We start from the raw sequence: 24,414 nt of genomic DNA, 5'->3' as shown, positions 1-24,414 counted from the left end.
CCACACACACACACCACCCACACACACACACCACCCACCCACACACACACACCACCCACACACACACACCACCCACACACACACACACACACCACACACACACACCCACACACACACACACCCACACACACACACACCCACACACACACACCACCCACACACACACCACCCACACACACACACCACCCACCCACACACACACACACACACACACACCACCCACACACACACACCACCCACACACACACACACACACACACACACCACCCACACACACACACCAGGTAATGAGACCCTCGGCTGCCTCTACACAAAGGTTATCTTAGCGTCGTCGGGTACGTTGTCAGGGCTTTGAAAAGGGGCACCGAATGAACCACTCTGGGGCGAATGCAGAGCTGCGACCGACTGCTTGGTGGGTGGGTCTGGCTCACCGCTGCACTCGCAGTAGAATGCTCTCTCATTCAGGTCCTCGAGGGTTATTTCCCCACGCACATGCACACAGACAGACACGAACGAACGCAATAACACACCACACCAACCAACACACGAGAAATTGTGCAGCTTGTCCATTCGTATTTAGGGGTTAGTTGAGGGTGAATAACGGACTATGCAGTCTGTCGTTGCATATGGGCTAAGGACGGCCACCCACACACACAGACACACACCGAGGTGTTTTAAGGACACCCACCCCCATACACACACACACGTAACGCCTGGCTCCTCAGAGACTGGGTAATAAACCAAACGTGTGTGTGTGGGAGGGTGTGTGTGTGTGTGTGCATCTTCAGAGCACCTCCAACCAGGTAATGGGCCTCGCCATGGTGACCAGGTTACCCACGCCAGCAATTAGGAGCCCCTAACAGCAGCAGTGTTGGCAAGCGTGCACAGATGCAAGGCATATATTATGCAAAGCAGGGTCCCGGAGAAAGTGCCTTCCCTGGAACGGCCTCTCTCTCTCTCCTAGCCTTGATTCATTCTTATCGCCGAGTCGGAGCGGGAACCATCCAACCACAACACATGCCTCACGGGGGAATCATAATAGCGCAACACATCTGTGACATGCCTCCCAGGCCTGGCATGCGGGCTGATCATGTTCCAAGGAGGATGGTGAAATGTGGAGAAATGGGTATTTTCTTTCGCCTTCTCCTCCCTCCTCCTCCTTCACTTTTGAAAAGAGGCCTGGCGTTCCTTTCCACCGCTCACTTTCTATTCACGAGGGTGTAAAGCGGGAAAAGTTCCAGAAATCTCCCGCAGGTCTTTCACAGGTGCGAAGCCTAGTAAATAGAACGTTTTAGACAAGATTAGCTCGTACGAGTCAAAAGACAACAGTTTGATTGTGTGTGAAAGGCACCAGATCTTGGGCTTATCTGAAGCCCTTGTAAAAATGTACACGTACGTACATTTTAAAACACTGGCAGGCATGCACCTCGCCACTTTAAAGGTCTCTTTTTAACCGTTTATCAGGAAATGTCAGTCTCCACAGGCCTAAAAACAGCCTTTAAATCTGGTGTTATTGTGCGTTGAAAGGGTTTTTCTGAGGTGGGAGACCCAGTGTGGTGCGGGACTGGAATGCCGGCCATGACAATATTCTTTGTGGACAAGTAACTTTAATGAGAAATCATTGGCGTAAAACGTTTATTTGTTCCCTCTGGACTCCCAAACACACACATGCCCACCAAAACGAGGAACGCAAAACCATCGTGCATTTGGGCACATCTAATAAAACACACATCGAAATATACACCCACACAAACACACACCTGAGAGTTTGTTTTGGTGAAGGAACTCCATCTGCAGCTTGTGGCCTGCCCTCTGGGCCAGGAGGTAGGGGGTGGAACAGACGGGGTCTCCCGTGGCACACATGACGTCAGCTCCACTGAACACCAGGGCCATGGTCTCCAGCACGTCAGGCAGGACCACGGCAGCACACAGCGCCTGGGAGACACACACACGCACGCACACGCACACACACGCGCACACATACAGTACGCATGCAAGGGCACACACACGTTTGCCAGTGTACGCACACACACCCACATATGCATGCAAGCGTGCACATGTATACACACACCATGACAGCGGGCACACACACAGACACACACATTAAAAGAAGAAGAAAAAGAAATCTGTCAGTGAGATTAAAACTGTTTTAAGAAAATGACCATGAGAGTACATAAGGGGTTGACACATGGGTAAAAGAAATGGTGTTTGCAAGTTGAAATGGGCTGTGAAATCCATGTGAATACATGTGTACTTGGTCTGAAGAGAATCTTCAGACACCCCTCAATGCATGGTGCAGAACCAAACAGTGCTATTCCACCAATTAAAATGTGATCTCTATCTACCCAGTCGATAAACACCACGGTGTCGTTCCCACCCTCTGAAGCGAGGCGGAGGTGGTGAGCGGTAAAAGGGTTATTCTGCTAAGCGCTCCTTTCATCTCAAGCAGGCGAACCGAGTATCGATCCAGGAGAAAACAGGCGAGCTCTGCCGAGAGAGAGGCCGGGCTGGCACATGCGCCTGCCATCACCTCCACACACACATCCACGCTGGCAAACAGAGGCGCGATGCCTTCCACACACACACACACACACACACGCACGCACACACACACCCCAGACATAGCACTGGCAATCTTGTGAAGGTAATTCACTGTACGGCTGATGCAGGAAACTGACTTGGCCACGGTGGGAGCGCAAGCGCACGAGGGTTCGGATCGTGGCAGAGAACTCCGTCGCGAATGGGTTTCATTCCGTGATATCTCACCCTGGCACTCCTCTGCGAATGACCTTCAGCGTTTGAGCATTTACTGCCCCCACTGGAGTATTCCATCGTGTGTGTGTGTAAGGGTCTATGGGCGCACCCTTGACACCCCCATCTCTAGGTCAGTGGGTCTGGGGAGACCTGGTTGGAGGTCACTGTGATGTATAAATGGGGAACAAGGGGATACGAGAGAGAGAAAGAGAGAGGGGGAGAGAGAGAGAGAGAGAGGGGGAGAGAGAGAGAGAGAGAGAGAGAGAGAGAGAGAGAGAGAGAGAGAGAGAGAGAGAGAGAGAGAGAGAGAGAGAGAGAGAGAGAGAGAGAGAGAGAGAGAGAGAGAGAGAAGGGATGTGTAGTAGGTGAATAATTGTTACTGACATACACACCCGCTGTCATGCCGTGTATGAATTGGAGTATGATTGATGTGTGACACACGGATTCTCATCCAAGCGGAGTTGAGCCTTTTTAGAAATGGCTGCTAACCCTTCCTCCAACTCTTTCTCTCTTCTTTCACTCTCTCTCTCCTGCGTCTCTCTCCCACCTCTCTCCCACTCGCTCTGACTTTTAACTGCATAATCATCACAAGGCACCAACAAACCTCAGGCACCCACACACAGACACAACACACACACACACACACACACATTCATGCCCCAAACAAACCAAAACACATACTTTATCATACATTCAAACATGTACTCAAGCCTTTCTGATCCTCATCCTCTTTGCCACTTAGTTTCTCTCCCTCGCACATTCACTCTCTTTTTCTCGCTGTCGTTTTCTCTCGCTCGACCCTCCTCTAGTTGCCTCTCTCCCCACCTCTCTCTTTGGCTCTCCCTCTCTTTTCCCCCACTCGCTCTCTCTTATCGTTCTCGCTCTATCCCATTCTCTCCACAAACCCTACCAGCTGATCTGTGTAACTGCTGACGCAGGTGGAAACCACCTTCCAGAGGCTCGGGTCAGGCCGTTTTGAAGGCCTCTTTTCTGAAAGCGGGCCAAAGTAAGCCTGGTTTGCATCGCATGCAGCCAAGCCCATGACAAATCACAGAGAGAGATTAGTGTTAAAACAGCTTGCAATAACCCAGTGCAATAAGAATTTCACCACAGGAAGTCATACGAGCAATGTAGAATCCAATTGAGTTTTGGACCACATGTACTGTAAAATGTCCTTTTGACCTTTTGGTTGATGAGTATGTGTTTATAATTCTTCTTAAATTGTGCTTTATTTGTGCTTGAAGCTAGTTTTGGATGTGATTACCTGGTTCAGCTGCTCCTGGTCGTGCAGGCCCTCCAGAACGCGCCGGTACTTCCTCTCTCTGTACTTCCTGCGGTGGAAGGATGTGCGCTGCTCGGGCGACGCCGCAATGAGGAGTCCTTCCTCAGGGGGCAGGTTGGCGGCCCAGAAGCTGTTGGCGTTCTTGTTGCCCACTTCCAGGAAGAGCTTTTGGAGTTTAGAGGGAACAGCAGGGTCAAAGTTCACCCAATGAAAAGATGAAACCCTCAAAGTCTATTCCCCAAGTAATACACACCCCAAAGTTCAAGAAACCTTTACAAACATTCATAATGTAAAACCCCATTTGCAAGGTCACGCTTAATAATTTACATCTGTGAGTTATACATAACGAATCTTATAAGACATACATTATACATTAATCATGACACATATCAATGTCATTATCCGAGCTCCCGTCTCAAAATAGAATTTAAAGAATGTGATGAGAATGAGGTGCATGCCGCCCTCCCTACCTCCACCAGCTCGTTGCTCCAGATCGTGCTGTCTAACTTCAGGCTCCTCACCTTGGAGAGACTGGGGCCCAGGAAGCGGTGTTGACCTGCGTACACACACACACACACACACATAAACGTACACAGACACACACACAAGCACAGAGACAAACACACATGCGCGCACACACAAACGTACACAGACACACACACAGACACACACACAGGCACACAAACACAGACAAACACGCACACACAAACGTACACACACTCACAAACCCAGGCACACACACAAACGTACACACACTCACAAACACACACAAACCCACGCGCACACACACACACACACACAAACACAGCACAGTAAACAGACTGAGGGCAGACACATGCACAGCATGTGTTCCGGCATCCTCTGACTAACACACACCATTAGAAGCCTCCTTTACTGCACTCGACGCCGCTCATGTCAAATGAAATCGGAGAAAGAGGAGCATTAATTGCTCATGATTCATGAGTAATTAATTGTGTTTGTTGGTCGACCTGTTTATTCGGGTGATCTGGAGAGTTTGGGCTGTTTATAACGTCGGAGAGTGAGGGATGAATAAAATATGACGGCTGGAAGACCACTATGAATATGGAGGGTGGCGTTGCGTGTGCAATTAGCCGTGGATTGAGACGGTTGTGTCAGCGCGACAGCCAATCGCAGCAGGGGAGTGCTGCGTCACCGTGGCTCAGTCACATGTGATCCGGGGGTCAACACCTCTACGCAGACACACTCACACCCGCACCCACACCTGCACGGGCATGCACACACGGTGGAAATTTCAGTTCTTTAGCATCATGTGGGAGTTTCTTTACGCGTGCTTCTCTCTCTGTTTGTTTCTCTCTGTTTCTTTCCGTCTCTCTGTTTGTCTCCTTCTTTCTCCATTGGATCTTCACTTTCACGATATCTGTCGTCCCTTCCCCCCCCCCCCAAAAAAAAACAACACCTCTCTCTCAAAAACAGTTGATTGGGAGGAGGGGGAGGGGGGGGGATGAGGGGGGTGTTATACTTTGGGTGGTTGCCATGGAAACGGTTGCCAAGGGGCCACCTCGACCACGCTCGATTTGAGTTCACTGCAATTACACGTGTACAAAAAGCGACCACCGGTCGGTGGTACGCATTACTATGACTGGCGGTTGAGTTTGATGCTCGTGTGACAGGACCAGAACCCAGAGGCGGGAAATGGTCGGAGAGAGAGAAAGAGAGGACATTTAAACGAGGGAGGTTATATATCTCGGGGGGGGGGGCGGGGCAAACAAACAACCCGTTGTTAATGTTCCAGCGAACAGCGTCAGCGACGGCAACAGCGACGGCAACAGCCTGTCAGTGGAGGGGGCTCACATCTGGACACCCCCCCCCCTTCCCTCCCACACACACACGCACCCAAACAAGAGAAGGCAAACGCACATCGACGCTCAAAGCACAACGGCGTCAAGACCGGGGGACAAGGGCGGACGGACGATTAAAATACTGCGTCGGCATATCAAGCGCCGCTCCCCGCTTTCATTCTCTCGCGCGTTAAGGAGAAGAAAGGCAATCGGGGACCATTTTATCATTAGTCCTCTCATTAGGTTCTCCTCTTTCCCTCGTTCTGTTGTTCCTCCTTATCGTCCGTGACACGGGAGCCCCTAATTAAAACCCCATCGCCCGCCATTGATATTCCAGGCCCAGGCCGCTTCGTTTACACAGTGCGGACCGAAGACGGGCGTCTGCGCCTCTCTCCGCCAGACTCCCGACGCGACGGGCTCAGCGGTGGCGACGCACTCCCGGAAAGGTCATCATTAACGGACGCCTGGAGAAAAGGTGGAAGTGTGTGTGTGTGTGTGGGTGAGTGTGTGCGTGAGGGGGGGAGAGACAGCGGAGAGAATCGTCAGAGGGAAGATGATCGTCGAGGGGACGGGTGTGTGTCCGGTACACGAGCACTCATCCATCCATCCACCCACCCTGCCCCGCCACCCAGATCATCCAGCCTACCACTCCATCAACAGTAGCTGGCCGGCGTACCATTGGATGTATTCGGACACATCCATCATCTCTTGTCAAGAAGGAAAGGTCCGGCCACGCAGCGCCACCTAATCTCTGTTTTCATTTGATCTAATCCCGCCAGCGTGTCACACGGATTAGAGGGAACTTTTGAGGCCAGGCTACGAATCCCCATCGGTGGCTTAACACCTGAGATCTTATCTTAATAGCCACAGTGGGCCAGTGTACACACACACAATCTCATTCCCTCCCTCGCTCTCTCAGTTGATTTTAGAGTCAATCCTTTTCATTTGCAAAAAGTTTCGAGTTTAGGAGTCAATCTCTATGTTCATGTCCAATAGAGTCTATCCATTGGCTGAAGTGAAAGAGGAGAGCGAGGGGAGGAAGATGGGGTGAGGAATTGGGGGAAAGGAGTGGAAAAGTGCATTTGAGTGTGTGTGTCTGCGTGTGTATGCGCGTGTGTGTGCGTGAGAGAGCGAGAGAGAGAGAGAGAGAGAGAGAGAGAGAGAGAGAGAGAGAGAGAGAGAGAGAGAGAGAGAGAGAGAGAGAGAAAACGTACCTGCCTAATTCCACACTCACACGCACGTATGCTCGCGCCTAGTTCGGTTAGAGGGGAGAGCGACGGTCTCGATCACCGTACCTGCACACTTCTTGCAGACGACGACCCCCAGGTTGACGGAGGCCCACTCGGGCTGGGGCGACCCGCACTCGGCACAGCTCCTGTTGGACTCATTGAACCAGATCTTCTCCGCCACTTCGTAATCGGAAAGAGTCTCGGCGATCGATTCCTGGACCGCTTCAATCCACTCCTCCTTCTCCCACTCCGACTCGGCCGTGAAACTGCAACCATCGATTTCAGGTTTTTTCTCCTTGTTTTTCGGCATTGATTTACTTTAAAGGGGAATAGTTAAAACGGCACACATTTCGGTTTGTACATATTTGCTTTGTGCCGATTGTGTGGGTGTGCAGTGTTTTTTGTGGGAACTGTGCAGGAGTAGAATAAATGGGTGTGTTGGTCTGAGGGTTTGAGGGTGTGTGTGCGCGTACGTGTGTGTATGTGTGTGTGTGTGTAAGCGGTCTTTCAGCCCCCATCTCTAGGTCAGAGGGTCTGGGGAGACCTTGTTGGAGGTCACTGTGGTATAAGCTATAAATGGGAAACAAGGGGATGCAGGAGAGAGAGAGAGAGAAGCAGAGAGAGAGGGAGAGGCATAGAGAGAGAGAGAGAGAGAGAGAGAGGGGCAGAGAGAGAGAGAGAGAGAGAGAGAGAGAGAGAGAGAGAGAGAGAGAGAGAGAGAGAGAGAGAGAGAGAGAGAGAGAGAGAGAGAGAGAGAGGGGCAGAGACATAGAAGGACTTCAGCTCATGCAGCTGTTATCCCCTGCCACTTTGTTCCTTCTCCATTGCCCACACTTATTTCAACACACACACACACACACACACACAATCACATCCTTTCTGCCACTCTCTTGGGGAGAGAGAGCTCCTAAATTGGGCTCCTATCAGGGGGTTGAGCGAGTGGGAAGCAGCATGGAGAGGACTCCGCGGGCCCTGTCACTTCACCCAGCCACATCTCACTCATTACACTCCCAGAGAGACAACTCCACAGCCCAGCCAAGCCCAACTCCACAGCCACTCAACATGTCTATTACAATCTTCCTCAGAGAAGACCCACACACCCCCACACACAAACCTCTCCCGCGCAGACACAGGCTACACGCGCGCACACACACACAACACAACACCCCCCCCCCTCTCCCCGTACACACACAAGCTCTGGGGCATGCTGGGCCTGCCTGGACTGGATCGCTCGCTGCCGTCGAGACGACCGAAACGGTGGAGCGATCGAGAAGGAGGGAGGAGAGGGAAGCGAGAAGAGGCCGAGACGGAGAGAAGTGGGGAAAAGTGGTCTCCATAGTAACCGCAAAGGTCTCCTTCTCTCTCCCCTTCTCTCTCTCTCTCTCTCTCTCTCTCTCTCTCTCTTTCTCTCTCTCTCTCTGACTCACTCTTTTACTTTGTCAAGAAGCAGGATGCAGTGCCTGGGCTTCACCTGAATTACCTTGCCACAATCAATGGAATGATTAAGATCTGGCATCACACCTGGGTGTTTCTGCAAGGGCCCTGTCCAAAAGGATGACTGCTCGCGTCGAACCACAGAGGAAGAGAGGGGTTGAGGTATATGTCCTCGCGCCCAGCATCACGACTGTAGCTCCACTGACTGTGATGAAAGATTTAGCTAGTCGGCCATGACACCTTAAGGGGGTTGAATCCACTGTTTAGGTTAAAGCCAAGACAATGAAGCTGGACAGAGAGGCTCTTTACCGTGTAAAGTGATCAACCACGAAACTTTCCTCAGTCGCACCCAATCATACAATCCACAAGCCCCCTGCCTCTTTTCAAGCCCCCAACCTCCTTTCCATCACCCCACTCTGATTCCTTTTTCTTAAAGCACAGAATCGCAATTATGTCCACCGCATTAAAAGACACAACGTCCAACATGGCCATTAGGGAGAGAAGAGACAAACAGATCGATGGGACATATGTGCAGGTAGATCGAGAAACCAAAGTAGAAATAAATACACAACTTTGTAACGGGCTTCGAAAGAAGGAAAGCGTACAGAAATAACAAACTAACTTGATCTGGCCTCAAATGAGTGTTATTAAAAAACAAACGAGTCAACTGGCTATCGATTATGCGTGTGGGGGTCCAGGGGGGGTGCTCCAAAGTTGTTGGTGTGCCCCTGCTACCGCGGCAACAGGCCGGGAGAGGTCACAGGGTACACGAGAGGAAGCCCGTGGCGAGGATCCTCCCTGGAGGATTCGTTAAAAACGGAAAGAGCCGGAGATCAATAATTAGCGATTGTCTTTCAGGAACCCTGGCTCTGCTGCACTGCACATGGCAGGCCCGTCGCACGGTAATGAGCGTATGGTAAGTGTGTTCGTGTGTGTGTGTGTAGGTGGGGGGGGGGGGGGGGGGCAAAACAAATAAACAGAGGCGCAGAGCAGTCCAAAGGGGCATCAAAAGCAGTTCCTCTTCACTAATCAGCCCTCGGCACCATCACTCCCACAGAAACCTATTAGCGTCGGACGTGTGTTGCACGGCGGGTTGTTTATAAAGCGTCGCTTTAATAACGCTTTCACTAGTGCTCATTCTATGCGGAAAGGTGAACGGTCACCGTGGCAAACAGAGGTGCGAGGCCACACCTTGACGCGTCTCTTTTCTGGAGTCGTGTGACACTCTCCAACCCTTAGCCCCACAGGAAACTGGGGTTTTACGCTTCACAATACTTTTCTTCCTGAAAGCGGTCCACCCTAACATGCAATTTGTTTCCCTGGTGTAGAGTCAAGTAACTGGTTAGAGTAGAACAAACTGGGCCAACTAAAGGTCATTCCTTGTGTTCCAATGTTTCTGTGGACACATGCATGAAGCTTAGCACTACCTTGACACACACATACCTGACAACATTCCTGTTGAATATTTAATCCTAAAAATACACAGTGCTAAAGGTTTCCTCAGTAAGTACAGGCTCAACCCACACTCTGACCTTCAGTGGTGAATTTTGGATGTTTCGGGAGATTCGATTCTAGAGATTAAAATAGCGTGGAGTGCAATAAGAGGCTTAGATTTGAAGGACGTTTTTTGTGGAAAAAGGTTGCGGAAAATAAAAGGATGATTTAAGAGGAATTGTTGTATTGAATAGACCATCAACAATCTCCCGAGCCCCACATTAAAAACTTAAACAAATATTTTGGGTAATGACTTGGCACAGTGATCAAACCAATCAGAGAATGGAATCTTGTTTTAGTCTGGTGTTAATGTTGAACCTGAAGGTGAGTCAAGAATACTGTTGCAGCACATGCTGTTGGAACCTAGGGGTTCACATTAGGGGTTCAAGTCTACAGAACATCACACTATAGCACACATAGACACACACACACACAATGCTCGCCTACAGTGTAGTAAAGTCATTCTGAGGAAAACAATCGTACGTGTCAATCTCTCTCAATCTCACGTGTACACAAATTCAACTGATGAGTGACCAGCGGTAACAGAGCTAGGGGTGGACTAACCAGAAGTTTTTGAAAGGTGTGTTGATCTCGAAGCCTCTCCTGTCCACGTCTCTGATGTTGGCGGCAGTCAGATCCACCACGGTGATGGCCAGGCCGGCCTTGAAGTCCTGTCACGCAAACAAGCAGCGAAACAAACAGGAAACCGTTACTGCACTCAAACACTTGCAGGTGAGACACGCTCTGGCATTCGGGGAGGGAGACGTGACCTTATCCAAAGCGCAATACTGTCAGCCTCGCCGTTACCGCGGCAACGACAAAACGCAGAGGGGTCAAAGGTCGTTCCGAGATATTCAAGGGGTCAGTTCTCACAATGGGGCATTGGAATCCCAGAAATCTCTGTAGGTCAATGTTTTCCCTTCTATTAATTGTACGTATAAAAAAATTCTGCCTTCATCAGAAGTGACATCAGGTGGTATTATCTGTTAGTGTCTGTGCCATGTGACTGCTCATACAGCAAATTAAACAATTACTCCAAGCTTTCATTTCAGTTCATGGGGGGGGGGGGGGGGGGGGGGGGTCAAAAAGGCAAAGCTATACAGCAACTGACTGGGATTTAATCAGGGCCCAAGGCACCCACCGCAAACATCCTCCCATCCCCACTCCCCTCCTCCCCTCCCCCTTTCGCAGGTGTATAGTAGGAGCCATCTATATTGGAAACGGATACGCAGTGTCACCTCATTAAAACGAACGACACTCCCCCTCTCGGATGGGACCGGAGCATCATTGGGCTTAATGAAAACTAATGAACAGCCCGCGACAAAGGCGACGCAAACACCGCCTCCTCTCCGACACTCACACCCGAGAGCTAAGCAGGCCCGTTTGACGTCTGGAGACGGAGAATGAGAGATAGTGCGGGGGGGGGGGGGGAAGGGGCCCTCGTCCAGTACATCACATGCAGCGGTGCGTGGGAAAGTGAGCGGCGGTGGGGCAACATAAAACACCCCCCGCTCCTGTTAGGCAGACGCGTCTCTGTCGGAGAGGCGGCTGAGCTGCTCGTCACCACCGATGCAATTTGGTCTAATTATGCCTCACAAAGAAGGGAGGATGAATTGACACCATCTCTGTTGACGAGGTGTTTTTTTTTTGTTGTGCAAAAGGAATGCCTGGCGGTAAGGGAGACGGAGAAAGAGGAGAGAGAAAGAGAGAGAGAGAGAGAGAGGGGAGCTAAAGAGAGAGAGAGCATTGAGAAGAAACAGAGAGATGAAGAGAGAGAGGGAAGAAAGTCCGTTTTTTTTTACACGCTGCCACCCTTGGAGGGCGTCATTGTGGCGGGAGAGAAGAGACGTCGGGGAAACGAGTGGCCACTCCATCGCCGCACGCATCTTCATCAGAACGATTCGACAGCGATGACAGGAGCACGTCATCCCGAAGCCCGCACTATATATCAGTCTGCCGTTTGAGCGCCTGGCTCCAGACCCACACTGTAGCTACCAAGAACCAAGAAGTGATAACACTCTGACAACACAGCACAAAAAGCCCTGTTACATCTCTACCTCCAGTCCACTTAAAACTATATTCGACAGCACTTAGATTTCACACATTGTGTATGTCTGTCAAGGCAAAACAGCAAACACAGGACGTCATCATTAAGGTGGGAGTTTTCATGTAACGGGCAGTCAGAACTTCTGCCGTGGAACTTTGTGGAGTTGTAGACTCATCGACAACATGGCAGGTGCAAAAAGAAAAAAACCAACATGAGGTGTGACCCACTGTGCTTGGAGAGCTGCGAAAAGAAACAAGGGGCTCTTCTTCTACATGTGATTTGGATGCACAGCGCAGTTTGTGTGCGACGTGTCGTCGCCTGGGTGCATGCGTCAGCGTGTGTCTGGGAGTAAGGGAAGTGAGCGCGGACGTGTGTGTGTCCCCGTGTGAGTGTTAATGTGTCTGTGTGTGTGTGTGTGTGCCTGCGTGTGTTTTGGTGCCAGGAGAGGCAGGCGAGCCTGTCGTCTACCTAATGACCCTCATCCCTCTCAGCTAGCCAATTACAGACATGGCTGTTAGCGGCCGTACGGCCTCGCTGCTAGTTACCTTGCCAATATGTGCCGTGCCCTCCTGCCCTGTCCAATTATTTCACCAGGGATGGAGGGGAACGGGAGGATGGAGGGATGGAAGGGACGGAGGAAGGGGAAAGAATGTTCCGGCGTTAGAGATAGAAATTACTTACCAATTACATCAGCACCAAAAAGACTTAGCGATGATGACGCTTAAAGAGAGACCGGCAAGATGTAGGTAGTGTGTGTGTCGTTTAGCTTGGGTGTGGACATCTCGTAACGTGCAAACAACGAACAACGTCTTTCGTAAACTTCTAATCAGGCAAAAGGCATTTCCACCACGGTCTCACTTCAGACCCTCACAGCTTCAGAATAGCTAGCATCCACTAACAGCTCCTCAATTGCACGTTTAGCGCATTTTACGTTAATGAATGTGTCTCAGTCAAAGTCTTCTGCCACCAAACCAATACACTAGAGGCAAGTATTAGAATTCAAATGTAAAGTGCTCGTAGTTGAGGATAAGGCAGTGTGCTCTCAAAGCATGATGAGTAAAGTTAACTGCAGGAGGGGGCGGGGGAAACGATTCTAATCAGAGGAAAGAAAGGATGAGTTGAGCATGAGAAAGGGCTGCACACAGGAAAGCGAGGGCGGGGAGAGAGAGATGGAGAAAGGGGGAGAATAAAGGTAGGAAGAAAAGGAAAAGGGGGGAAAGGAGAGAGAAAAGAACGGGGGGAAAGCGGAACAAGGATAAAAGAGGGGAGAGCGAGGAGGGGGATCACAATCCCGTGTCATTAATTCAGCGTGACACCTTGCGACATTCTCTCGCAAGTGGCGCGCCACCTCGGGATGCCAGCCATTGTTCCGTTCAGTGAGTGTGAAAGGAGGGGAAAGAAAGGATCTAATGAAGCTAAAGACGAATTAAATCCCTCTTTCCCTCCGTGTGCCAGATTACACGCATTCATATTCAAATCAGCGCCGTACTTAAAAAACACACTCGGAGACGAGCGCGCGGATCGCTCGCTACTCCTGCGACGCGGACCACGTAACCTACCAGTCACACTAGCAGGTAGCAAGCCATTAGCCATTTCACAGGAGGGAGAGACTGACTCGCGTGTATGCTCGGGTTACTGAATTCCAAAAGGCCAACTGGAAACCAGGTTGATTTTGCTGTTCGATGTCGTGCGTGCGGAGTAAAGTGTTAGCAAGTGTCCTAAAGGCCAATTACAGCTTCTACACCTCCAAAAGTTCACCGCTTATCCACGTGGGACAGGCTTTTCCGCGGCCTCACACACTACAATGCCTCACAACCTCCAAAGACTCTGTCTGGATGCCTGGCACTTTCTGGACTTTAGCAAGGTCATTGTAGCAGGTGGTCTAGATTGCTGCACATCACCTTTTGTCTGCTGTAAGGAAAAAAGCTTTTATACAATGCCTAATTGGTTCAAATTGTAAACTCATGACAGTACCATGTATATGAACTGTGGTATTTTTGGGAAATACCGTGGATAAAGAGAACCCTGCTTCACAGTAAATCTATCAAGCGGGTCACTTAGAACCGAGGTTACTAAGTGTCCTGATCTAGCACATCCACACTCGGATAACAGCACCTCATGACAGAGTCTATGAACAATGAACAAGCACTTTTTGAAAGTAGCACAATGGAGGAAATGTATGTTTGTGTTTTGAATTATTTGATTGTTTTATCTCGGGTAATAGGATTTGAATGACCTTACAGGGAGTTGTATCACACTGCTTTGTAGTCTGTGATAAGGAGGAGGAGTGTATGTGGTGGTGTGTGCGGCTGGTGTGTGTGTGTGTTTGTGTGTGCGGCTGGTGTGTGTGTGTGTGTGCGGCTGGTGTGTGTGTGTGCGGCTGGTGTGTGTGTGCCTTTCCAACAGCTCGTTCATCATCTTAGATTAAATACTCCACTCCACTGAACATGAACAGGGCAACAGTCTACCCTTCTCTCTCTCTCTCTCTACCTCCCTCCACCCCCCTCCTCCTCTCTCTCTCTCTCTCTCTCTCTCTCTCTCTCTCTCTCTCTCTCTCTCTCTCTCTCTCATCTCTCTCTCTCTCTCTCTCTCTCTCTCTCTCTCTCTCTCTCTCTCTCTCTCTCTCTCTCTCTCTCTCTCTCTCTCTCTCTCTCTCTCTCTCTCTCTCTCTCTCTCTCTCTCTCTCCCCCTGGCTGTTTCTTTATCCCTCCATCACTCTCTCCCACTCGATTGCTCCTAGTTTCTCCCTCTTTTCAACACTGTGTTTAAACACTCTCTCCATCTCAGCATCATTGTCTTCGCTCTTATCTCTTCTTATTCTTCACTCTCTCTGTCAGTCTCTTTCTCTCGCCGCTGTTCTTTTCTCTCAAACCCTACTTTTTCCTGACTCGTACTTCTCTCGCTCTTTCGCCCGCTCCCTCCATCTCTCCTTTCTCTCCACCTCCCTTCCCAACTCGTTTCTTTTTTTTTCTCTCCCTCCATCAGTGAATTAGCCATGCAGGGATTTAGCGTTTAAGCAGAAACAATACGATTAATTTCCATTCCCTCCATCTCTTCCCCCCCTCATTCACTCTCTCGCTCGCTCGCTCGCTCTCGCTCTGTCTCTCTATCACAGAGAGCAAGGGAGTGGAGATGCACTGACGCGGAGCCAGAACCATAGAGAATTATGACCAAGATGTTTGTTCACGCTAATGAAGAAAATAATGAAAGACAAACAGAGACGGAGAGAGGAGGAACGAGAGATGGGGAGAGAGGCAGATAGTGCGAGAGAGAGAGAGAGAGAGAGAGAGAGAGAGAGAGAGAGAGAGAGAGAGAGAGAGAGAGAGAGAGAGAGAGAGAGAGAGAGAGAGAGAGAGAGAGAGAGAGAGAGAGAGAGAAATAGCAAGAGAAAACAGGAATGAAACAAATGTTCACATTGATTTGCTAACATCTGAGACTCCACCAGTGCAATTCCAACATACTGTTTATCAAATAGTCCTATGGGGGTTCATGAAAGATGATATGTTATTGGCTGCTGTAAAAACCAGTTCTCAAACCCAGGGCCAATGGCTAGCCAGAGAACACCAAACATTTTTTTTGTCCATTAAGTCACTGATAAGAATCACATTCTGTGGAAAAAAAAATTGAATACAGCCGTGGCCAAAAGTATCGGGAGCGACATACATTTTGTGTTTGCAAACTTGCTGGGCCTTGGCATAAAATGACTGCTAACATAATTTCAGTAAGTCATATCATCAGCGCAGGAGAAAGTGTGAACTAGTTCTAGCCAGGTGAAATCACTCTATCATTCTGATTGGATTTTAAGAGCAGATTGACTGCTGTAAAAGAGGGGACTATTTGCATATAGTATTGAAAATGTTCGCCTCCAAAAAGATTTAAAAAATATGAAATGTGCCTTATTGTATTCTATAGAAACATGTGAAACACGTGAAAATATATAAAGTTTGCTGAACCAGCAAACTTTGCAAAAACACAATATTTGTCATTGCCAAACTTACGGCCACGACTATCGACAAGAGAAGACAAGAGGGTGTTGGGCTCAAGACGGGGCTCCAGGGGGGGAGAGGTGTTGGGGGTTATGTTGTGGTGAAAACAGCTACCTGTTCACTTTTGCAGAGCCTGAACCTGGTGCCGGCCAGGGACACGAACACCTTGCCTTTGTAGCCTCGCAGCTCCAAGGAGCTGCTCCTGCTGGTCGCCAGGACGCCCCCGCCCCGGCTCTTACTGGAGGGCTTCTGGGACATGGGAGCTGGGGAAGTGATGGCAGTCTGTAGAGCCTCTGTCCACTCCTGACGCTCTGCTGAGAGAGAGAGAGAGAGAGAGAGAGAGAGAGAGAGAGAGAGAGTGAGTGCAGAGAAGAAGAAAAAAAAAAGTAGCATGAACATCAAACAGCACCAGCCTTCCCCTCCCCCCCCCCCCCCCCCCCCCTCATGTCAACTCCAACTCACACAGTTGACACGTGCCCCATCACAAGTACAGAAATACTTTAATAAGAGACCAAAGCGATAACCCTGACAGGTGACCTACACTTCACATGTATGGCAACACACTATTCATTTACATTCAATGCTAACTTTGGCTCGTGTAAAGATGATCCTCAGACACTTTGTAGGCACAGAGAAAGCGTTGAGGGAATAATTTGAGTGTAAAACAGGAATTAATTTATGGCCCCCCTCCGGAGAGAACCAGGCAGGATGCTGAGAATCTGTTAATTTATTACAAGCTGTCTCAAACAGCACCGCAGCGTGGTGAGGTGTAGCATGGTGTTAACAGTCTTTAAGAGGATTAGGTTCTATCGAATATGTCTTAAAAGGAGAGACATGTCCATGGTTTTTAAGGAGAAATGGTAAGTGTTGAGGTGGTTAGATAAATCCCACTAGCTGATACTATGCGCACGCACGCACACACACACACCCACACAGGCACACACTCACTCCTTACTCTATTCCTTTTGACCTGTCCTCAATTCACCCATTGACCCTTTCTGACCCTTGGCACCCCACGCCTGTGTGTGTGTGTGCGCGTGTGTGCATGGTAGCACAGTATGCACAGCATGCGAGAGGAAGGACACCCTATGACCTCCAAACCCCCCCTTCACACTCCCAATCTAACACTGTACCCCCCCTCCCACACACACACCACCACCACCCCCACACCCCCCAAAAAATATGTGTCGCAACCTTGGCCTTTCCTAGTCTCATGAATTCACAAAGAGCCAGTCTTAATAATGGATGGCCTATGCATTCAATTATTCACCCAGCCCCCCTTTTACATCACCGGTCTTTACAGTTCTTCCCTGGTTTCTTAGTTCCATTACCTGTCCTGGACTTCCTTATTTGCCTGTTCACTTATTTAAGGACTTCCTCTCATGGTCCGTCACTTAGAGAGAGAGAGAGAGAGAGAGAGAGAGAGAGAGAGAGAGAGAGAGAGAGAGAGAGAGAGAGAGAGAGAGAGAGAGAGAGAGAGAGAGAGAGAGAGAGAGAGAGAGAGAGAGAGAGAGAGAGAGAGAGAGGGAGGAAAAGCTTTCCGGAGACACGCTAAGTCGTAAAAATAACTCATGGTCAGGGGCACACACACACACACACACACACACACAACTGTCACGTCACAAAGGCAAGGTGTGCTGAGCAGGAGCCGCAGGGGTGTGTGTGTGTGTGCAGCGCGTGTGCAGTCACGCTCGCACAACACACACACACACGTTCATGAATGTGCTCCCCCTACGAAGCAACGTGCACATCGATCGCAGAGCACGTGTAAGCAACCCCTCCCTAACCCTTGATCCCTCCCCCCCCCCCCCCCCCTCCACTCAGCGGGCTCTTCAATCTCAGCCGAGCTCTCATCCATCTCCCGTCGACTTGGAGTACAAGACTGGAAGCAACAACAGCCTCATATCCGCTCTTCCAACGTGTACAGTGAGTGGAACTCTCCCGCGGGCAGAAGAACAGACAACACGTCATTGTTGCTATTTTTTTTTTTATAAATTCAGTTGAACTTTGGATATCTGAGGGTGTAAGATTCCCACTGTACGGCACTGGGTGCCACGTCACGGTTATTTTCCCTCCTGTCCTCCCCGATATATTAAGTCATGGATGTGCCATGGATGTGTCCAATATGCTGTGTGTCTCTACTCCGACACTGTGCTGCTACCCCCCCCCCCCCCTACCCTCTCTCTCCCTTTTCCCTTTGTCACATTCTCTCGTTATTTTCCTTAATCTTGTTTTCTACTCTCTTTTTCTCTCTCCCTTTTAATGGCTATAGTGCTGCTTGCCCCTTTTACAACTCTCTCGATCACCAACTCCATCTCACCCCTTTCCCCCCTACTCTCCATCCCTGCCTCCCTCTCTCTCTCTCTGCCTCCATCTCTCCGTCCTCTTCACTCTTACCTCGACTCATTTACCCCCCGCCCCCCTCACCTCTACTCCCCTTCCATCCTTCCTCCAGCCTCCCACTCCCCTCCCTCCCTCCCCGGCCTCCCCTCACTTCGCCTCTCGTCTTTGCAGCTGACGTCTACCTGGAGCTGGGGGGGGGGGGGGGGTGGGGGAGAGTCAAGTCGAGCCAGCACACCTGCAGACCACTGGAGAGTCAGTGAGACAGACAGACAGCTGTGTGCTTAGTCTCCCTCTCTCTCTGGTGTCCTTCAATTATTCACCGGCTGACTCTCTTTCTTTCAGTAGCTATGTCTGCCTCTGCTTTCCCCCCCAGTCTGTTGTCTGTTGTTAGTGTAGTTCTCTCTCACTCTCTCTCTTTTCTTGCGTTTGGTCTCTGATAATGGGACTCACTTTGTTTGTTGGATTTGAACTCCCACGTATCTTCTCACTCCCTACCGCCCTTTCTTTCGATTTAAGTCTCTCTGTTTTGTCCAATACTCGACATGCCTCTCTCCCCTCCCTTATTCCCTCCATCTCTTCCTCCCTCAAACTCCCTCTCTCCCTCATGTTTGCCCAAAGATTGATGACTCTCTCAGACGAGGAGAGGGGGCCTGTTTAAAGATGCATGAGGTGACGAGGCCAAGCTTTCCCTTCTTTCTTTCTTTCTCTCACTCACTCCATCCTTGCCTTTCTCCCTTCCTTTCTTTCTCGCTCTCGCCACACTTCTGTTTTGCCCTCTTTTCTCTCTCTCTCTGGCTCTCCCTCCATCTCCCAGCTTGCTACTGAGTCAGACATTCCCCAAACCCCAGACAGTCGATGCCTGCCTGAATCGACCCCCCTCCCTCCTCCGTCTACCCCCCCTCCCTTCCCCCTCCCTCTCCCTCTCCCCAGTGTCAGTACTGTTGAGAGTGAGGTATGAGTAGTGACCAGCAGTCAGGCTGATGGATGGGACATTGCTGCCTGCCAATACAGGGAAACCCCCTCCCCCAAAAAATAAAAAATAAATAAATAAATAAATCATGGGATGATCAATAGTTCATCAGTACTCTCTATCAGCGTGACATCAGAGTTGAGTCGTACGAAGAACAATGCAACTTGAGATGCAGCAAAACAAACAGGAACCCTGACATGTGCTGTGGATGGATTTCAGAGGCGGACGTGCCAAGAGCTGGACAGAGGAGCCGGCGAGGCGGTTTTTTCACGCCTCGCCGGCGGAGACCCTTCGCTTCGTCTCCGTTAGCGCTAATGAGCGGGGTCAGGGCGCATATCGTCCGCGGCTATTCTGAGCGGGGCGAAATGTCAATACACCTAGGAGTCTCGGGGAGATCAACCACACATGGTCGCCATGGTATCATCCCCCGAAAAGGCACTGAAGCAGGTCCTTTGCCGACGTCGTTGTCCCTGGGGTTGCCATGACAACGCACGCGTTGATGTGTGTGTGTACGGGACTGTGTTGACTGTACGCTGAATGCAACACACACGCACGCCCACGGCTCGTAACGCAAATCGGAAAGAGCGGGATCCTGACAGTCCAAGGTGTGTCGGCTTGGTTTAGACGGCTGCTACTCGCGTCGTCAGCCCTTAGACCATCGTCGACATCCTCACGACAGACCGTCGGATTCCTTGCCGTTGGTGGAAACCAACTGACCCCGTCGTCTTACTGGCTGATTTCAAATGTATTGGACCTGTGTGTGTACACGTGTGAGTGTGTGTGCGTGCGTGTGTGTGTGTGTATGAAGAGGGGATAAATAGTGGAAAACGTCTGAGTTTGCCTTCATTAGAGCAGACAGAGACAAACCTAATTGGCAAGAATGTTTACACAGAGAGAGTCCTTTCTCTATTCTGTTTGAAAAAGCGACAGGAGGGAGGAAGAGCGAGGGAGAGAGAAGAGACAGAGAGAAAGGAGGGTGGGAGGGAGGGAGGGAGATTAAAGGGTGGACACAGGGCAAGAGGATAAGTGAAGAAGATGCCGGAGGAGAGTGCAGGGCTAGCAGCAAACAGCTCCCCAACACGGGAGTGTACAGCGGCAGGCAGGGCCTGGGGGATCGCGGGTGTCAAACGCCACAAAGGGAGAGAGAGACGCTTCTGGAAAGGATAAAGGGAAGGGAGGGGGGGAGGGTAAGGGTCCTTATTACCTTCTCTCTCTGTGCGGAAGATGAAGACTCGCAGCAAGGTGACCACTTCAAACTTGTTGTCCCCCTGCAGTCGAACCTGCTTATCACCCCCAGTGGGATCAAGCCTTTGGAGTACATCTCCTGGATGGGCACAGACAAGAAAGTCAAACACACGCACACACACAATTCTCTCGAGGTGAAACAACAGTTGGTACAAATCTCTAGGAGACCAACCTCTAACCTATTTATAGATTCACACTCGAACACACACACACACACTGGGAATAGGTAGCAACCCAAACAGGAAATGCTAGTTGACTGAACAGGGATTTGGCGACACACACACACACACACACCCACAAAGCAACAGCACAACACCCAAATAATGAGCCTTGTGCACTGGAGACCGGTGACCCTTTTTCTTCAATCTCCAGTGACAACATTGAAAGTACTAGGTCATTGGCTAACTACACAAAACTGGCTAACTAACTGAACAACTATGACCGTTCTACAAACTAAGAATTGAAATGTAAAAAAAAATAAAAAGTGCAATGTGCATTAGGGGATAAAAGTTTTAAGTTACAGTAAGTACATTATGTTGGAATATCTCATATGCTACCCCCACGCTGAATAAAAGAGTGGGACATTATGTGTTTGCACGGGCGTGAATATAGTAGGATTAAAGAAGGGGCCATTCAGACTTTGCATTATTCATTTCTATAAAGTCATTATCATTGCAAAGTACACTGATTTAAACACAGGCACCGTCTCCCTCTCCCAGTCACTCTCTTGCTCGCTCTTTCCCTCTCTTGCATAGACTTGACCTAAATCTAATTCTCTGTTGGCCCACAGTGGCTTGTGTTGGTGGCATGAGCGTAGCGTGGGAGTGTGGACGGGATCGAGAGGGGAAGGAGGGAGCGAGGGAGGGAGCGAGGGAGGGAGGGAGAGTGGATGGAGGGATGCGAGGAAAGGGTCGGGCCGGACCTCTCAACACCCCCCCCCCCTCCCCCCCGTCAGCACCCTTAATTAAGATGGTGACCTTGACATGCTCACAATACTATTCCTGGAGACCCACGGACCGAAATACACAGGCCACAATGCACAGGTAGACAGGGACTAGGATGAGGGAGGGAGGGAGGGAGGGAGAGAGAGGGTGATCAAATTAGTGAGGTTAGGAAAGATAATGACAGAGAGAGAATGAGAGAGGGAGAGAGAGAGAGAGAGAGAGAGAGGGAAGGAAGGAAATAAAAAGAAAGAAAGAGGGGCCGAGAAAAGAGTAAAAAAGAGTGAAAGACAGAGGGGGAGAAGGAGAGAGGGAGAGAGACCCATGAGACGGACGGAAATAACAATGCACAGCACAGGGAAGTGTAGAAGATCATCTGGAGAGAAAGAGCGAAGAACAGTACTGAGTGAAACGGGCACAAATGAAGAAGCCAATGAGGTTCAGCGAGGGGGTCCTTCCAGAAGGATGAAGGCAGGATGTTAACAATGGCAGGGAGCAGGCACAGCCTAATTAGTGACACCGAGCATGTTTACCTCTCCTCGGGAATTTAACATCAAAACCAATTCAGTACCCAAACAAACACACACACACACACACATATAACATACACACACAGGTCACCGTAGTGCATACCAGACATACGGTAAATGCACAACCACACACACTCTCCACACACACTCTCTCCTCGCTCTCTTTCTCTCTCTCTCTCTCTCTCTCTCTCTCTCTCTCTCTCTCTGTAAATGTAGTTGGAAGAGAGATGGGGACAGCATTAAATAGTGAAGTATGAGTGAACAACTCTGTCTTAGTGATGATAATTATTCGTAATCTGGGTTATCTGTAATTAATTGTTTTAATGAGGGTTTTGGGGTCATGTGGAAAGAGGTTTTTTAATCACGGGAGCATGTGTAAATACACTGTTAGTGTTCTGGTGGGCGGGGTGTTTGTTGGTTGAGAGAAACAAGGGGTCAAAGTCTTTGGGTGACACAAACACATGCACACGCACGCAAAGACAGATAATGTGTTGCAATGGAGTTGGTGTTGCTTACATCAAGAAGCAAGCACGCACCAACGCACACAAACGCATCACACGCTGATGTTGGAACGGAGTCGTACAGTGGCCGTTGGTGACGAAAAGACGCGTCTCCAAACCCAGGTGCTAACACACGCACGCGCACGCACGCACGTCCACCCAGGGGCAGGCAGTGAGTTCAGAGCGTCAGTATTTGAAAGGTAAGCCCGGGGGACACCTGTACGGAGCGAGGAGGCCTCGCTATCTCTCAGTCAAGATAATAGACACCTGATCCTTAACTCTGTCCGTATCGCCCCGGCGCTTGTTTCCCCCTCTCCTCCCGTCTCCCCCCCCCCCTCCCCCCTCCCCCCTCCCCCCTCCCTCCCCCCTTTATCTCCCCCCCCCGCGCTCCGCTCCATCGTCTCGTCTTGTTGTTTCCACCCATCTCTTACTCGGTTGCTTCTCACGATGCGTTCGCCCCTCTTCCTCTCTCTTTCTCCTCTATCTGTTTCTCTCTCTCTCTCCCCCTCTCTGACAATCCCATTTTCTTTTTTTCTTCTTTTGCTGCTCTCTCGACTTTTGCTCGCCCGCCTCTCTCCTCTCTCTCTCTTTCCCGCTTTGCTTGTGTGCTTTTGTGTGTGACTTGGTCTGTTTCGGATCGGTCGACGTGTGTGCTTATGTCTCTGAAACACACACGCGCAGACAGACACACACACACTTCAGGAAGCAATTAAGGCACAGCTATGGGGCTAAAAGCCCTGTATGATAGAGGGAACGTGTGGAGAAAGACAGAGAATAAAGAGAGAGAGAGAGAGAGAGAGAGAGAGAGGAGAGAGAGAGAGAGAGAGAGAGAGAGAAAAGGGTTCTTTCACCAGCCTTGAATCTAAAGTCTCACAGTGGCCGTCACAAACCCCTAAGGTCGGTATTTTTGTGGAGGAAGGGGGACACCAACTGGTGAACATGTGGTACTACACCACAGAAAGTAAGGGGGTTGTGATGCCATTGATAGTCATTTAAGACATTAAGGCTTTGGAGCTTAAACTAACTTCAGCCAAATGACAAGCCATTAACCTCCAATGTGATTGTTGTGAACAAAGAACAACAACAAGGTCAAACTGGACGGGCCCTGCTGCTAAATAAAGGCATGCTATGAACTGATATTCCAAATCCTCTGAGATTTGGTCAAAACCCTAAACTTAGCAGAGAAGAGCAGCGAGGTGAGATGGGAGCAGAAATAAGAAAGGGTTAGAGATAACAGGAGAGGGAGGGAGGGAGGGAGGAGAGGGAGGAGAGGGAGGGAGGGAGGGAGGGAGGGAGGTTTTTTAGGACTGGCATGAAAGAGCTGTCTTGGTATGAGAGAGACAGACAGACAGACAGACAGACAGATCCTGATCCTTCTGCCTCACCCCTTACCCCCCCCACCACCACCTTCATCCCTTATCCCCCCGACCTCACCCACCACCTTCATCCCTATCAACCCTTCACTTTCCACACAGCAAAGCCTGGCTTTGGGCTTACAGACAGGGACACACACACACAGCCACACACACAATGTCAGGAGAGTCAGGCTCTCACACGGGACACCAGATCGGGCTCCTCGGGGGCCACGTTTGTCCCTTGGCAGTCCCCTTCTCTGTCACAGACCCAATCCCGAGGTTGACGAAATCGGACGAAAGGCAGGTTAGAGATGGGGGAGGCGGGGGGGGGGGGGGGTGGAGGAACGGATGGGAGAGTAGCTCGCTCGCTTCTCCCACGCCACCATCGCCCCTCTGCATTATGACATCACAGGAAGCAGAGAGATGTGGGGATGCAACCGGGATTAAGTACAATCTCTTCCATATGAGAAGAAAAGTTTTTTGG

At 50.2% G+C, this 24,414-nt stretch overlaps 1 protein-coding gene across 1 annotated transcript in view; it reads right to left on the bottom strand.

Annotated features, from left to right (window-relative positions):
• Nucleotides 1–24,414, bottom strand: part of arap2 (ArfGAP with RhoGAP domain, ankyrin repeat and PH domain 2) — a 63,308-nt gene that overhangs the window by 28,785 nt on the left and 10,109 nt on the right. The window contains 8 exon segments of the mRNA XM_062449518.1: nt 1,761–1,935; nt 4,019–4,201; nt 4,507–4,592; nt 7,152–7,351; nt 10,578–10,684; nt 16,161–16,360; nt 20,564–20,647; nt 20,650–20,683. Of these exon segments, the coding sequence (XP_062305502.1) occupies nt 1,761–1,935; nt 4,019–4,201; nt 4,507–4,592; nt 7,152–7,351; nt 10,578–10,684; nt 16,161–16,360; nt 20,564–20,647; nt 20,650–20,683 (1,069 nt within the window).

This window comes from Osmerus eperlanus, chromosome 23, assembly GCF_963692335.1.
Source record: "Osmerus eperlanus chromosome 23, fOsmEpe2.1, whole genome shotgun sequence".
In the NCBI taxonomy this organism is placed as follows: domain Eukaryota; kingdom Metazoa; phylum Chordata; class Actinopteri; order Osmeriformes; family Osmeridae; genus Osmerus; species Osmerus eperlanus.
The sequence above is the reverse complement of the archived record's forward strand: the minus strand, read 5'-3'. Positions and strand labels throughout refer to the sequence as shown.